Raw genomic sequence first — 17,276 nt, 5'->3', positions numbered from 1 at the left:
GGCTCGGTTGTGAACAATCCATGGAAACTTGCATTCAGTACCTCACAGATTTCCTTGTCGCTTTCTGTATATGTCCCTTCTGTTTTCCTCAGTCTTGTCACTTGGATCATATACCGACATCTTCCTTCTTATATGGCTATGTAGTAATTTAGGATGCACACACAAGACTGTGTGTGTGTGTGTGTGTGTGTGTGTGTGTGTGTGTGTGTGTGTGTGTGTGTGTGTGTGTGTGTGTGTGTGTGTGTGTGTAAATCACGAAAATTAACTCATGATGAAAAAGTGACAGTGTCAGACCACGGAGCAAGAATTGAAATACGAATTTCCTTAAGTACTTTCGTATAATAATACATCTTCAGAAGGAATGATTTACAAGTTAAGTATTGGACATATATATAGGCAGGAGAGAGAGGTGAAGTGAAGTACAATGAAAAATGAATAGTTATTTATATCAGGTGAATATAAATAAGAGTCGCATAAGAACTGCAGAAGGCCTATTGGACCATACGAGGCAACTCCTATTTATACCCACTAATGGTTTATGGGCCCATAAAATAAGAGCTGCATCAATAGGCCCATACATGGATAATAATAGCATAAGATAGTAAATATTAACAATAAATTAGTGAGAACAAATGTGTATCAATGATCCTTCTCAAATCGCCCTTTAATTGATCTGTCAAAAATGGATCTAAGTTATATAAACTACTGCTAATGTTCAAATTACATTCTTTTGTAATCTGTATAAAAGCAGATTCAATTATTTTCCTATTGAAAGTGATTTTACAATTCGTTATTGAAGAAGCCATCTTCCAATCAATTTGGTGAGAATTGTGTGATAAATGAACAAACAAAGCATTAGACAATTGGCCATGTCCTACAGAGTATTTACAAGGTATCTGTAACGACCTGTCAATTCGTTTAACAACCAAATACCCATTCACTGCTGGGTGAACAGAGGCTACAGTAAAAGATTGGCGCCCAGTCAATCCTCCCTAGCCAGGATACGAACCCAGGCCAAAATGCCCGCGAATTTTTTAATCCAGTCCATCCGTGATGGTCGAAATACAACATTGGTTGCTTCTGATCTCCAGCAGATTTAAGACAGTCGAGTTTTGTTGGGCTCCGAACCATATTGGTGTTTCCTTAAATGAGCGTACAAATGCTGCTGCTAAGGAGGCTATCTGCAATTGTCCAATTTCCCGTAAAGTCATTCCTTATTCCGTCTGCTACCCAGTCATTCATTCCTCAATCCATGCCCGTTGGCAGGGTCGTTGGTCTTCTGTTGCTAAGTACTGCATCCTCTTAATGGTAACGTGTCCCCTTTGCTCTCCTCCTACCACTAACTGGCAGTGGGAAACGACTCTGGTGTGGTTACGTATTGGCCATATACGTTTAACTCTCGGGCACATTATGGAGCGCCGCCGAGCTCCATATTGTCCAAACTGCATTGTCTCTCTTGTAGTCGTGCATGTCTCTGTTGAATGTCCTGATTTCCAGGATGTGCATGTCTTGTATCCTGCCTGTCCCTCGCTGTCATTTGTCCCTCGTTAGCACTCTTGAAGAATCAGATACCTTTGATATCGCTCGCCTTATACGCTTTTGCTTTCGTATTGGCATCCTTAGTGATATTTGGCGTCTCTTGAATCTCATGGACCTTTGATGATGCTACATAGTCACCCCCCACCTTGATGCCTTCTTTTGATAATTACTTACTTTAAACCCAAACAAACCACTTTTGATCACTGATTCCAACGATTGACAAAGACAGCAATCCCAGCTCTAAATGAATGAACCCCATCCTGAACATATATACTCCTATCATAGAAGAATTCCCAGTTATTAAATATTGATGTTGCATTTCACTTGTAATAATTGCCAAGTCGGCAATTGACTAAGTGCTCCAGACAGCCATTTATTTCCAACTCCTCTTTTTGGAAGGATGTTATATATGATCAGAATCCTACCCTTGCTTCTAATTCGATGGCAGTTTTAAACCCCTGAATTAGTGTCTTAGTCATAACTCTTCCTATTTCATTCCATTAGCAGGGATAGAAATAATGGGACAGTTCCCATTTCCTGCTATGTTGCCTTTCATATTAACAATATCCTATATTCTCACTTACAAATAACAAACCCTAAGTTATTTTCCGTCTCTGACACAACAAATTATATCTAAATTCTTCTCCTGGCAATCACCTACAGCCAAAATCCGCTTAATTATTTCTTTTACAGCGCCTTACCGTCAGGCGACCTGCAGCCTCCCTACACCACTCATCCTCCAAAGTGGTGAATTAATTGCAGATCCTTAAGAAAACTGTAGAAAGCCTTGTCAAAGTCTTCCAATGTCCCTTGTCTTTCGTGACGCTCCAAGATGGAGTGAGTACACACTATATGAGTTCTTACTTCCTTAGGCTGTTCTCCTTTGCTTTCTCTGATGGGTAGACACTGTGTTTCATCTGCCTAAGGTCCTCGTGCAGCGCGTCCACCTCTGCCCTTACAGCACCACACATTTCCGATAATCTGTCTGTGTCAGCATCTGTCAGCCAACTATGGGCTCCCCATAGCCCGTGCTACTTGGAACTTTTTGTTCCAAGTAGCGAATCTTAAACAACAACAACAATCTGTCAGCCTCTCGCTTTGTTGTTAATGCTTCACAAAATAATAAATATTTCTATATATTTGTATTATGGCCAAATTATATGAGGAAAATTAACATTATATCTATAAATTGTGTGTATTTGCAGGGATCAAGGCTAAGTATGGTGTTTGTGTTGCCTGACAAGCGGGATGGACTAGCAGAGCTGGAGGCCAAGCTGGCTACTGTTCAGCTCCTTAATATTGACAAGGACCTCAAACAAATTAAGGCGGAAGTCACTATTCCTAAGTTCAAACTGGAAGAGTCACTTGATCTGGTTGATCATCTAACGGAGGTAAATTATCTTATATGAGTTGCTCTTTACAGTTTGTATTAGTATAAATTATGTATTGAAACCAAATGACGGGATTGAATCAGTATACTATCATGGTCCAGCGGTAGTGCGTGTGCTTGTTGAGTTCAGGGATGTGGGTTTGATTCCTAGAAGCATTCTAGGCTAAATTCATCTGCACAAGTCTATGCCAGTGACTTGTCTATGAATATTTTCTTCACTACAAGAACAATAATCTGTGATTTATTTACAAAGTTCCTTCAGAATAATTTGTGTGTCATTGGCATTAATGCCGTGGACCGGATACCGGAACCTCTTAGGTTATTCAGCGCCACTAACACATAATAATAAGGAAATAAGGAAACTGCCGGAAGTTTTATGACTCGTGCGACGCAGCTCCTATTTTTAAGATCGAAACTTACTTAGATATATGTCTATCTTATGACTGAAGCAATCCAGCTATTATGTTTAATCCAAGTTTATTATGCCACCCAGTAATTTGTTCCCTAAATTAACACCCTTTTTCCAAGCTAGTATTTTTCAAGTTTTTTAATAAAAAGGTATTCTGTTGTTATCCATTGTTTCATGTTTTGCTTTGCGTTGATAATGTATTCAACACACTCTGAACATCTCCCTTGTTATACCCTTTCATCCATTTTTATACTTCAATCTCTTCACTCCTTATTCTTCATCTTTCCGAAGAACTCGAATACATGATATAGCTCATCAATTAGCCAAGGAATCTGCCTTCAAATGAGAAGTTGATTATAACCTTGAATTGCCTGTAAACTGGCTCAGAGCAATAATACACCAAGAACTTCAACAAAACCTAGTAGGTCTGAGGCAAAGTGAAAGCTACTACAGGGGGGGGGGGGGTTAGAAATAGCCTAAGCTACTCTATCCCTTTGAGATGTATTTATTGCTTATCTCAATAAACATACTTGAACTGGAACTTGAAAGCTACACTAGTAATTCCATCAGACTGTCATGCAAGAATAACCACACATCTGTGAGATATTGCTTCTTTTCCCAGATTGTTCTGCTTGCAGCAGTCGCCTTAGGTGCATAAGACAGACTCCCTTGCATGAGCTAGAACTATCAGGTATTCAAGAAATGCCTAGAGCAGCAAGCCTCGCTCTCCCAAGTGTTCTCTGCCGATACACACATAAATCACAATAGTGTGATGCTTCAAATGAGCAAATCCACGAAGGTCGTGATGAGGGTTCGAACCTACGTCGGGGATGATCCCAGACGCGCCTTAGTCGACTGCACCACGACATTGTCAAAAGAATTGCAACTGGGCGTGCTACTGCCCTCACTCGGATCCTGCAGCCTCTCCAAGACACAAACCAGGGTTTTACACAATTCCCTTATTTGAATCCCACTTGGGGATTTGTTCATTTGATGCATCACGCTATTGTGATGTCTGTGTGTATTGAAGTAAGGGCGAAGAGGTAGAACAGCTTGTTGACAGAGCCCGGGTGCATGGGGGAGTTGTGTCGAACACTGGTTTGTGTCGCGGAGAGGCAGCAGGATCCGTGTGAGGGCAGTAGCACTCCCGGTTGCAATTCTTTTGACCATGTCGTGGTGCAGTTGACTAAGGAGCGTCTGGGATCATCCCGGACGTAGGTTCGAACCCTCATCACGGTCCTTGTGGATTTGTTTATTCTCTGTCGAGTTATGACTCCTCAGTGAGTGGCCTTCTCAAGACAGAGGTATACCTATAGGAATGTGAGTCACTTTGGTCGTGCCATTCACTGTGTGCATGCAGTGCACTGAATGGTAAAGGTCCACATCAATTTGTTTGAAAGTTGAGCAAGGGGTCACGTACATTAGGTAACAGTGTACGTTGTCAAGAGTCAGGTCTAACGGAAAGATGGCGAGACGTTTAACAAGTTTATCTACAACTTAACAACTAGTACAACACAAGGAAATCCTTTACTTTAATTACGAGTGTCACATCAATCAGCTATGCAAACCATACACAGCATGAATCGTTTCCCACCGTTCTAGTTTGTCTAGTTCTAGTCACCGTCTCTTACATGAGTGACACAAAGTGAACTAATCTGAACAATTGTGAATACACTTGCAATTAGTGCATTCCGACGTTTTCAGTATCAGAATAACAATAAAAATACTACAATACATGCATTATTATACTTTTGTCACTGAGACAGTAACTGAATAATGCTGGTGACAATCCTATTCTGACATGTGTAACATCTATCAACGCATGATTGTTACCCTCAGAGAGGCGTAACACGTCGAAAGTCTCCACCCACACACAGACACGAGTGAGATGATAAAACACTTCACAATCTCGACTTCATCACAGAGGAATCGTTACGATATTAACTCTGCCGATTCAAATGTTGGATGATAACTGGTAATCCTCTACGCACAGCGAGGGTGGTAAGCCTAGCTTTCTTCAAAGACAGGAGGCATTGCCAGCAACCTCCAGCCGGCGGTCTTAGGCGAATGTCCACTAAAAAGTCACTTCAGAGACCACGGACCCTCTCACACACAACTTGAGAACAAAGATTCACACTGTCATATATATAGTTGGCAATCACTTCTTTACCACACTGGAACGTCTCATTGATGAGAGAGACTGTACATGTTAGAGTCTCTCACACGTTGAGCTGCTGTGCCAATACACCAACACACAAGAGGCGTGTACATGAACATACCAGACAAATACACACACACACACACAGTTGAGAGGCGGGACCAAAGAGCTGAAGCCTAGTCCTCGCCATCACAATTAGGTGGGTACAGGGACATTACCGTCCCGTGGTTCTTGAGATGAAATCACTGTCTTTGTTCTGTACATTCGTCTACCGTTGTATATAGGCACTTCCTGTGTTCGTACACACGCTACAGAGAAGCGTGTGTACGAACACAGGCGTTGCCGCCTAGTACCCTTTCAGCGTTGGGCGAGGTGACGTGACTCCTTCCTCGACCCCTGTACACTGAAATGTATGGTTAAGATATACTTCCTTGTCACTGGCTCTTAGAATGGTACAAGATAGTACCTTCACTCCCATTCACTCGAGTCACTTGGATACACTGAATCGGTGGCAAGTGGCACTCCATATGCAGCTCCAGCCTGGAGTCCATACCTAGTTAAACATAAGACAAAGTTAGAGGAGATTCAGAGGTATACCACCAGACTAGTCCCTGAACTGAGAGGTATGAGCTACGAGGAAAGGCTAAGGAAGCTGAACCTCACATCCCTGGAAAACAGAAAAGTAAAGGGAGACATGATAATGTTACGGACCCGAGTCCAGCGTCCGAGCACGGAGCAGTGACGACAGTGCCATCTGTGGGTCAGCTCCCGAAACCCCCTCCAAATGGACGACGCCACCTAGTGAGGACGAGGTATACTGGCCACAAGGGCTAGTTTCCAGTCCTAATCAGCTCGTGACGTAGCCGCTGCTGACCTCTGGTGAGGTGACGCTTAGACAGCAACGCCATCTATGGAGTAGATGGGTGGGCGTTTGTGTCTAAGCCGGTAAGTGAGATGCCCTAGAGTGTAACCGGTACTGATGACGTGTCTGATTACAGAGTCGACCTGGGACTGCTGTAATGAACGTTGGATCAGTCTACCCAAGGCAGTCGAAGAGTCTCCACGTGTTTGCTGCAGCAGCTGTGAGTCACCCCCCCGGATGAACACTGTGGTGTTAGCCTGCCTGTGACGTGGCAGTTGAGGGATTGTCGTACCCGGGGCTGACTGGTGAAGACGCTTAACCACTGGGGTGTTGTGGTGAGGAGAGTGATCTGTGGAATCACACGAGGCTCCTGACTAGGGCTCGCAACCCTAGTATCGGTTGTGGAGTGGCCTACGCAGCGTTGCTGATTGGAACCTGCCAGCTACAGGCTGGATTTGTGGTTGACGGCCTCCACGACGGTGCCCCCAGTGGAACTGTGATTTGGCTGGCCTGTGGCCAGGGTAGACTCAAGAGAATCGAAGGATTCATCGTGAGGCCACAAGAGGACCAAGGGCTTAGCATCGTCGAGCACCGTGAACGTCCAGAGTCTTCAGAGGAAGACTACGTTGTATATAATAGTGTTTATACCTCCCCCGTGTGATAAGATATATATTATTTATGGTGACGGTGATAATTATATTATTAAGTTTTTGCCTTTGTCTCCCTTCCCCTTTAATTTACTTGCATTACGGATCACATCCCTTGAAAGCCACTACTAGCTTGGGGCCGGATACCCTACCTCTAACAACATCAGAGAAAGAACCCAGTTGCGACCCGAGAGGGCCGTAACATAATTGGCATCCCCAGCGGGATGCGACCCCTTGTCAAGTATGTTTGACAGGGGTGGTGAAGTGGCGCAATCCCTGTAAATAATTCCCCCTGTGTGTGACTATTGGGACATTATACGTCCTGTGCGGTGCTCTGAGTGATTCAGTGCAATATTGTAGAGTGCGGTGCTCGCTGTGATTAAGTGCAATATTGCGTAGTGCGGTGCCCGGTGTGATTACGTGCAACATTGTATAGCGAAGTGCTCGCTGTGATTAAGCGCAATATTGTGTAGTGCGGTGCCCGGTGTAATTACGTGCAATATTGGCAAGTGAGGCGCTAGGTGCGATAAAGTGCAATATTGACGTAGAACAGTGCTCGGTGCGTTAAGTGCTAAAGTGAAGCGGTGTGTTAAGTGCTAGTGCTCCATCTCGGTGACAATGGCAGAAAAAGCGACCATCGACGATCTGGACGATGTTCAGGCCTTTCTGAACAGGGAGGACTGTCTTGCCAGATTAAAATATCTGGGGAAACAAGAACTCGTCTTTGTTAGTGCCTACCTGGAGATTAAGATACGTGCCAGTGATTCCCGTGTGGAGATCTTGTCCAAGGTTCACCGGCATTTGAAGGCCGAAGAGAAACAGGAAAGTGAGGCACAAGGTACAAAAGACGGTGAAGAAGTAGCTTCCACGGAAAAGGAAGATAAAGGCAGTGACATTGACAGCGATGCAGGTGAGCTGAATATTAGCTTTCTTACTGTCAAAATGCGTGCCTAGGAAATAAATCGCGAGATAGAATGGAAGAAGTTAGAATTAGAACGAGAATTGAAAAATAAAGAAATGGAGATGAAAGATAAAGAATTGGCGATGAGGCGTTTAGAACTAGAAAGAGAAGAAAGAGAAGAGCGAGAGAGAGAAGAAAAAGAAAGAGAGAGACAACATGAGCTACAAGTATTGTGGTTAGGCGGTGGGAGGCAAAGAATGGAAACAAGTGGTTTCGATCCGGTAAGGAACATCAAAATGGTCCCGAAGTTCAACGAAAAGGAAGTTTCGAAGTTCTTCGCGGCCTTCGAGAAAGTCGCAGCCTCTTTGGAGTGGCCAAAGGAGAATTGGGCCATCATGATACAGTCCGTTTTGACTGGGAAGGCCCAAATCGCCTACTCCACGTTGTCCCTTGATGACTCTGGCGATTACGATAAGGTGAAGAAAGTGGTGCTCATGGCATACCAATTGGTACCTGAGGCTTACAGGCAGAAGTTCAGAAACCTGAAAAAGACCTCAGAGCACACTTTCACCGAATTCGCGACCATCAAGGAGCGGCTTTTCCAAGAATGGTGTGCCTCTCGGAAGGTGGAGACCAAAGAAGACCTCGAGCAGCTCATACTGTTAGAGGACTTCAAAGACTGTCTGTCTGGAGACCTAAAGACGTACTTAGAGGAGCAGCAGGTGGAGACCTTGAGTGCGGCAGCCACCATGGCTGAAGAGTACATCCTAACGCATAGGCCTTCTGCTAAGTATGTCCCGAGGAATTACCCTCGCCGGTTTGACAAACCTCGTAATGACGAAGAGGAGACCCCCGTCCCACAAAGCGCTAAGAAGACGCCCCCAAGTAGCCCTCGAAGGACCAGTCCTAGCAGTCCGAAACACCGGAGTCCGAGGAGGAATATGGTGTGCTGGACTTGTGGGCAGAAAGGGCATGTACTGCTATGTGCCGAGGCAGAAGAGGTAGCGACGCTCGTAGGGAGGTGATGATGATGAGCTGTGTGACACTACCAGCAGGAAGCCAGTCTACGACTACGCAGGAAGAACCAAGATTGTTTTCCCCTCACACTTCAGGCGGGTATGTATCGAGTGATCATACTGGTAGATCAGTTGTAGTGCTCAGAGATAGTGGAGCAGCCCAGTCCCTGATCGTGAAAAACTCGTTACCCGAGGGAGTGAGTGTGTAAGGGAGACAAAAGGTTGCCCTGGTTGGGTTTCCTAGGACGCAGTACATTGCCCCCTTATTGCCGGTACATCTCGACTCGCATTACTTCAGCGGCACATGTGTATTGGCAGTAGTCGATACCCTCCCTATAGCTGGGATTGACGTGGTACTAGCCAACGACTTGGTGACAGATTGGAGCAACAATCATCCCAAGGTTGCGGACGAGTCGGCTGGAACAGCAGGGTCTGAGGTAACAGCAGGCAGTGTTAATATCCAGGTACAGACAGACCCGGAACCAGATAAAATGTTTAATCCTTCCTCTCGCCTACAGATTGACGACAGAGTCTACAGTTTTCTAGCAGAGTCTCCTGATTCTCCCGACAGGAAGCATAAGGTTATGGTGGCAGAAGCGGCTGAGCGAGAAGAGAGGCCTTGTGTACAAGCACCCACGGATACCCCAGAGTCTGGAGCGAAGGCGGATGAGTACTTGCAGTATTTTTTTTTTTTTTTTTTTTGAGATATATACAAGAGTTGTTACATTCTTGTACAGCCACTAGTACGCGTAGCGTTTCGGGCAGGTCCCTGGAATACGATCCCCGCCGCGAAGAATCGTTTTTTCATCCAAGTACACATTTTACTGTTGCGTTAAACAGAGGCTACAGTTAAGGAATTGCGCCCAGTAAATCCTCCCCGGCCAGGATATGAACCCATGACATAGCGCTCGCGGAACGCCAGGCGAGTGTCTTACCACTACACCACGGAGACTGTGATGTGGCAAGGTACAGCGTTCATTGAACCGGCCAGAGATTCCCCAGACGTCGGAGGTATGTGAGGTATGTGCAAAGGTTTTAGTGCCCTCTTTAGTCCAAACCAGGCTAATGGAAGTAGCCGGCTATGGACATTACAGGCTCGGGAAGCTTATCCCTCGGTTGGCCATATGTTTCTTAGCGGTATTTTGTTTTATTCTTATGTGTGTTCTCGGTAAGGACCAGTGGACGACCCGTCAGATGATGGCTCCCATGAACATCGCGAAGAGATCCCGGGGATTAGAGACGTGCACTGTGAGTGTTGCAGTCAAAGGAGGAACCTGGAAGGTGATGGTAGATACAGGAGGTACTAGATATGATATTATGAATGACTGTTTCCGACAGGTTGACACCCCCCGTGTGATTGCTGAGCTGGGATGCAGCATTATACGGAACGTTGGTCGACCTGACGGTGGTAGAGCGGACACCATCTTCAATGTACAAACAGCCCTGTTGGGACTAGGTGTGGGCCTAGTAGAGGTGTATGCTGTAAGTACTGACTTACCCACTGTCGCTGTCGCTCTAAATTATCAGACCCCTGTATTCCAGGTTCCCGTCTCCTTGAAGGACTACCGGACTGGTACTAGAAATACCGTCTGTAACCAGCCATCAATGGTGCCACGACACAGGGAGGTGTCGAGTCGCCCGAGATCGAGTCTATACCGATCCTTACTCGAGACACATGAGATGGTTATGCCCCTGCTTGACATCGCAGTGGAGGTGTGGAAAATTACGTCAGGCAGGTCATTGCCTTCCATCTTCAAGTTTCCTTTGTGCCAGGGTTTCTCCTTAGGACAGTTCTGTGGACAAGACAGCCTCGCCATTCCAGTTCTTAGTGTACGTGAGTCCATTTGGAGTTGTATCCGCGAACTAATTTGGTTTGTGTTTTTCTTTATAGAGCCCCAAACCAAATTCCTTTTGGTGGGGAGGTGTTACGGACCCGAGTCCAGCGTCCGAGCACGGAGCAGTGACGACAGTGCCATCTGTGGGTCAGCTCCCGAAACCCCCTCCAAATGGACGACGCCACCTAGTGAGGACGAGGTATACTGGCCACAAGGGCTAGTTTCCAGTCCTAATCAGCTCGTGACGTAGCCACTGCTGACCTCTGGTGAGGTGACGCTTAGACAGCAACGCCATCTATGGAGTAGATGGGTGGGCGTTTGTGTCTAAGCCGGTAAGTGAGATGCTCTAGAGTGTAACCGGTACTGATGACGTGTCTGATTACAGAGTCGACCTGGGACTGCTGTAATGAACGTTGGATCAGTCTACCCAAGGCAGTCGAAGAGTCTCCACGTGTTTGCTGCAGCAGCTGTGAGTCACCCCCCCGGATGAACACTGTGGTGTTAGCCTGCCTGTGACGTGGCAGTTGAGGGATTGTCGTACCCGGGGCTGACTGGTGAAGACGCTTAACCACTGGGGTGTTGTGGTGAGGAGAGTGATCTGTGGAATCACACGAGGCTCCTGACTAGGGCTCGCAACCCTAGTATCGGTCGTGGAGTGGCCTACGCAGCGTTGCTGATTGGAACCTGCCAGCTGCAGGCTGGATTTGTGGTTGACGGCCTCCACGACGGTGCCCCCAGTGGAACTGTGATTTGGCTGGCCTGTGGCCAGGGTAGACTCAAGAGAATCGAAGGATTCATCGTGAGGCCACAAGAGGACCAAGGGCTTAGCATCGTCGAGCACCGTGAACGTCCAGAGTCTTCAGTGGAAGACTACGTTGTATATAATAGTGTTTATACCTCCCCCGTGTGATAAGATATATATTATTTATGGTGACGGTGATAATTATATTATTAAGTTTTTGCCTTTGTCTCCCTTCCCCTTTAATTTACTTGCATTACGGATCACATCCCTTGAAAGCCACTACTAGCTTGGGGCCGGATACCCTACCTCTAACAACATCAGAGAAAGAACCCGGTTGTGACCCGAGAGGGCCGTAACAGATAACCACCTACAAAATTCTCAGAGGAATTGACAGGGTGGAGAAAGACAAACTCTTTAGCACGGGTGGAACGCGAACAAGGGGACACAGGTGTAAACGTAGTACCAGATGAGCCACAGAGACAATAGAAAGAATTTTTCAGTGTCAGAGTAGCTAACAAATGGAATGCTCTAAGTAATGATGTGGTGGAGACAGACTCCATACACAGTTTCAAATGTAGATATGTTAGCTATGTTAGTAGGCTCAGGAATTTGTACACCAGTTGATTGACAGTTGGGAGGCAGGACCAGAGAGCTAGAGCTTCAACCCCCGCAAGCACAACTAGGTAAGTACTGAGTTGTGGCTCTCCACTTAATCTTTTTGGAGACTGCCAGCTCCACTGAAGAGGAGCTGGCGTCTCCCGCTCATGTCTCTGATGTCTTCCAAAGTCCAATGCTCGATTTTCCAGACATACCAACAGTAAATAGTGATTCAGTGCTGGATACTAGCAGGCAACCCGTCCTCGACTCAAGTCCATTCCATCCAGTGGTCGACCCCATAGACGCATTCATAATTTTTTACTTGCTCTTCTTTCAAAGCGGGAATTCTCTCAAATATAAATTAATATTATAATATATTAGCATATTGTGCATATATAGGCATAGGTTAGGTTAGGTTAGATTAGGTTAGGTGTTTAGGTTCTGTTGGCGACTATTTTTATTTGTAGCACGTGGGTGAAGCATTAACAGCGTTGTGGTTCGAACAAAATTTGTCATTGAAACACTTGTTCTGGAAGTTTTCGGACGTCAACAGTTGTGAGTCTTGTGTAAACCATTTTTCATTCATAAACAGGGGCGGTTTAGCAGATGCACGGAATCACTTTTGGGTCTTTGTTTGGAGGACGGGCTGTGGCAGGTGTCCAGGTGATTATTTAATTGATGCTAGAGGAAAAAGGGTTGTCTAGGTTAACTGAACCAAAACGACATTCCTTCACAAGCCTAAAGTCCCGAAAAATGTTCAGGGCACTAGTCGGCTACCTTTAGGTACTGACACCCCTCTCTTGATCAGCCAAGTCAGAGCCCTATTTCCTGGGTCTCTCATGTTTTTATTGGCCGTCGTGCCAGATTCAACTCACTAGCGAGGATTGCTCTCCCCTCTCTCTTCACCAGTGGGCCCGTTGTGGTAGGGTAGGGTGGGGTAAGATATTTGGAGGGTTTAGCTGAACGGTCTTCCACCGTGTTGACCCCCTTACCACTCAACACACCAATTCCCTCCTTGGGGCCAGAGGCCCCTACTCCTAGTAAATAACTACTCAATTGATTCTGGCTTAATAAGATGACACAGGCCAACTTGGACTGTATCACTGAATCCCTGAGAAAACAGAGGAACCGTAGACAACAAACATCTCTGTCCATTCCAAAGGAAGTTACTCCATGCAAGCAACCTGAAAGCACATCTCATCAAATGAGTGGACATAAACTTGTGCTGAGTGATCCCCGTCTTTCACAACATCTATGGATCATCCAATAAAATAATCAGACTTCTAGATGTTACTACTGCTCGGCTTAGACTCGGCTATAAGTATCTCTAGGAATTTTCAATACCTGCTGATGTAGACCTGACCAAATGTAAACTGTGTCAATAAAATTATTCGCACACCCTCCGTCACTATGGAATGGAGTGCGAAAGAATACGTGAATTCAGAGACAACTCTGTTATAAACGTTCAAGAAATGTATAAATATTTCATTCAAAATTATCTACTACCAGTCATTTTAACCAAATATCCCCCAGTTTGCTAGCTGCAGATAGTAAATGTGGGTGATTGTAACCTTTTCACTGCTGCCCACTGGTTAGGGGTGGTGTGCAGGACAAGCATATAAATTACGTCACTAGCTCTCCGCATGTTACAGTCTCTTATTTAGAGACTGTACTTGTAGTCAGTCTCAAACCCATTGTTGATGTAACAATATTCATTAAATTGTGTAACTAGCTCATAAAGAGAACTTGCTTAGCTAAAGGAATTTTGGGGTTCAGCTACTGAGCCTATTATGTACCGAGTAGCTCCTTAGGTAATCCTATTAACATGTTCCTCCCGAAATAGGCTTGGTGGTATATCCGCATCCGGATCATTTTTCTTAGTTGTTACAGAAGTTTCCTTTCATTGTGTATTCTTGTTATGGTCTCCTGGCACTTGTCCCCATTTCCATCACCTTACACTTGCTGGTGTTAAAGTCCAGTAGCCATTTCTCGGATCAATTCTGCAGCTAGTCAGAGTCATTTTGAAGTATCCTACATTCTTCATCTGTCTTGACTCTTTTCAATAATTTTGCATCATCCACAAACATCAATATTAAGGATGCAACGCCTGTGGTTTGGTCATAAGAGTAATAAGAAATATTTTGGGTCCCAGCCCCAGTGCCTGAGATACTCTCTTTGTTACTCTGTGCCAGTCCCACTTTTCTTCCCGTCGCCTTGACTCTGACTCCTGTCTGTTAGGTACTCGTTTACTGATGTATGTGGCCTTCTCCTTATTCACATCTGCCTCTTGTTACAGATTCCAGCTAGTATTCTCCTCTCCCATCGGTAAAAGTCATACTCCCCACATTGTACATATCTAGAAGCAGCTTAGTTTTATTTTATAACTCTTAATGGAGGCAAGATGCCACAAAGTGGAGACATTTATGTTTTAAGTTTCAATGAGAAAGAGGCGAGAGAGCGGCAACTGGGTTGTAAGAGGAACGTGATTGGTCGGTGGCAGGGGCATAGCCAGGTGGATAAATCAGGAAACGCCCCAGCCGTGACCTAGCGTGACGTCAGGCGCCCCTGTAGAGGCGCGGGAAATCTGTTGTCACTTGCCACCTGGAGTGAAGTCGAGCAGATGCGAAGCTCGGCGGTCCGTAGTTATGGAGAGAGTTTGACCTCCAGAAGGACGAATTCTCGAGCAGTTCTCGAGTGACACTGAGGAGGAGCGAAAGAGTCAGGAGGAGGAGCTGGTCAGTGAAAGGGGTTCAACGACAGTGGAGTTCCAAGTGTCTTGAGAGGCGGCGCTAGGGGGTTGTAGTGCAACCCGCGGGCTGTATCCAGCTGTGAGGAGCTGCGTAGAGGAGCTTGGGTGACTAAGTCCTGGTCCAGCGTAGCAGTCACAACAACTCCTGGGGAGAAGCAGTTGTACTATACGTCTACGGTAGAAGATAAGAGGACCATTAACCCAGTGTGAGAACACCAGAAAGGAAGGCGACATTTGCTGCCTCCTGGCTGACCAAGAGAGGAACTCGGTGGTAGGAAGCAGCCTACCTGAGAGGAGACCACTCGTGGGGAATACAGAGAGAGGAATCAATAGAGAGGAGCAATGGAGAGGAGAGGACCTCAGCATCGTGGAGGCCTGGAGGAGCTACACTTCGCAACTACTTCTGCGATTATTAGGAGCGAATATTAAGGTAGATAAATTTGCCCTCCCATTTCCCCGTTCTTTGGAAATGTGAATTAAATGTTAAGTGTATGAGGCGAGAAATAATGTGAGGAGAAAGGCTAGACATATAGTGAATTTATATGTTATCAATTTAAGACAGAGGCTATAATTATTTATTTATTATTTATGAGGCGGCTTCGATATAACTGAAAAAAAACTTTAAAATTTGTCTTTGATTGCCCTGCTATGCGAACTTCAAAGTTTTTTGTCCTTATCTCCTTTTTAACATTTCTAACCAGTTGGACGAATTTTTGTTCTAAACTGACTTCCCCATTCCTAATCCTTTTGTACCAAGCTCCCTTTCTACCTATAAAGTTCTTCGGATCCCTTGTTATCCATTTCAGGTCATTATTATTATTTTGATCTGTTCAATTTGTATGGTATACTACGCTCCTGTGCTTAGCTTAGAATATTTTTAAATAAGTTACATTTTGAATCCACATCGAAATCCCTTTTTATATCACCCATCACTGAGTTCACTTCTCGCTCCAAGACTGGCCCACAACCCATGGCTAGAACATTCCAATCTATTTTACCCAAAAAATTCTTAGGCCATTAAAATCAGCTTTTCGAAAATCTGGCACTTTAACATAATTTTCTCCTACAAATCTATTCCAATCTATACTGTATCTGACTTCTTTGTGATCATTATTCCCTAGCTCACTCCCTATTTCGATGTCATTAATTTGCGTCTCCCTGTTAGTTAATACTAAGTCTAAAATATTATTTTCATGCATTGGTTCCTTAATGTGTTGCCTAAGAAAGCAATCGTCAATTAATTCCAAAAAACCTTCTGCTTCATTAATCCAGCAGCGCGAGGCTGATGTTCTCTGCCAGCACCAGGCTGGAGAGTGATTGTGGGGGTTCACGAGGAAGCACCTAGTGAGACTGTGTATAGGCTGGCCCGTGGCTAGGGTAGACTCGTTGGTGTTTCCCAATATTGGTTGAGGACGGTACTGTGTGTTGAGGAAACACGAAAGCTCACAAGACTGCATCGAAGAGTGCTTAGTGTCGCATGAGAGACACTAAATATATACACTTGTGTATATATTAAGTGTAGTAATACTTCCTTTAGGATTATATATAAGGTGATGGGAAAGTGATTATATGTGAATATATTGATGAAGTGTGTTGTGTTTTACTTGCATTACCGAGCTCACTCCTTGAAAGCCACTACTAACTTGGGGCCGGATACCAGAACTTTAGTTCCACCAGCAAAGAACCCGGTTGCGACCCATTGTGGCCGTAACACTAGGCTACCCTGAGACTACCGTAGCTTCTTGCAGAAAAGTAAATGAACCCAAACGTATTCTACGTTACTAAAATTGTTAAAGAATAAATTCTCTTAAAGCAATGGGCGTTCCCTTGGTTACGTTATATTAATTCCCTCGCAATCACCTCAATGAATACTGGACTTCGATGTCCTACCAGATAACAGGAGAATATATGTATACCCAAGTACTCTTCTCGACAGAGTTCACCCACGACAATGATAAATCATAAAACAACAAATCGGTGATTTACGTTACAATCCGGTTGCAATGACAATACTGCAGAAACCTAATAAAATAACATACAGGACATGAACCCTGTAGAACACTGCCCCACAATGCCGAACTGAACTGCAATCACATACGGTGATTGCTCAACACTAGCAACAATCACCATCAGTGACAACCCCTTTGCAATAACACACACGGCAAGTACTCTAATGTCCAAGTATTAGAACACTGCACAACACTTACTGTTGCAAATGACCCCAGTGCTCTAATTATCACTAAGAACATAGGTCCAGACATTGCAATCACCACACAGTAAATAACACAATAACACTGGGCACCGTGACACTACTATTATATATGAATAATTACTGCTGACACATGTAGCCTACAGCTATCCAACGTTAATGGGAACATTAAGAAGATCTCGCACTTCTTAATCACTTGGGTGAGTGATTTATCGATCCCGC

The 17,276-nt window shown here is 44.9% G+C and overlaps 1 protein-coding gene across 1 annotated transcript in view; it reads left to right on the top strand.

The window, feature by feature from the left end:
* The window catches only part of LOC123765210 (leukocyte elastase inhibitor), a 133,993-nt gene that overhangs the window by 107,472 nt on the left and 9,245 nt on the right, over positions 1-17,276 (top strand). Inside the window, exon 6 of the mRNA XM_045753679.2 lies at positions 2,745-2,930. Coding sequence (XP_045609635.2) covers positions 2,745-2,930 — 186 coding nt within the window. The remainder of the gene's footprint in view (positions 1-2,744; positions 2,931-17,276) is intronic.

This window comes from Procambarus clarkii, chromosome 33 (genome assembly GCF_040958095.1).
Source record: "Procambarus clarkii isolate CNS0578487 chromosome 33, FALCON_Pclarkii_2.0, whole genome shotgun sequence".
Classification (NCBI taxonomy): Eukaryota; Metazoa; Arthropoda; class Malacostraca; order Decapoda; family Cambaridae; genus Procambarus; species Procambarus clarkii.
The sequence above is the reverse complement of the archived record's forward strand: the minus strand, read 5'-3'. Positions and strand labels throughout refer to the sequence as shown.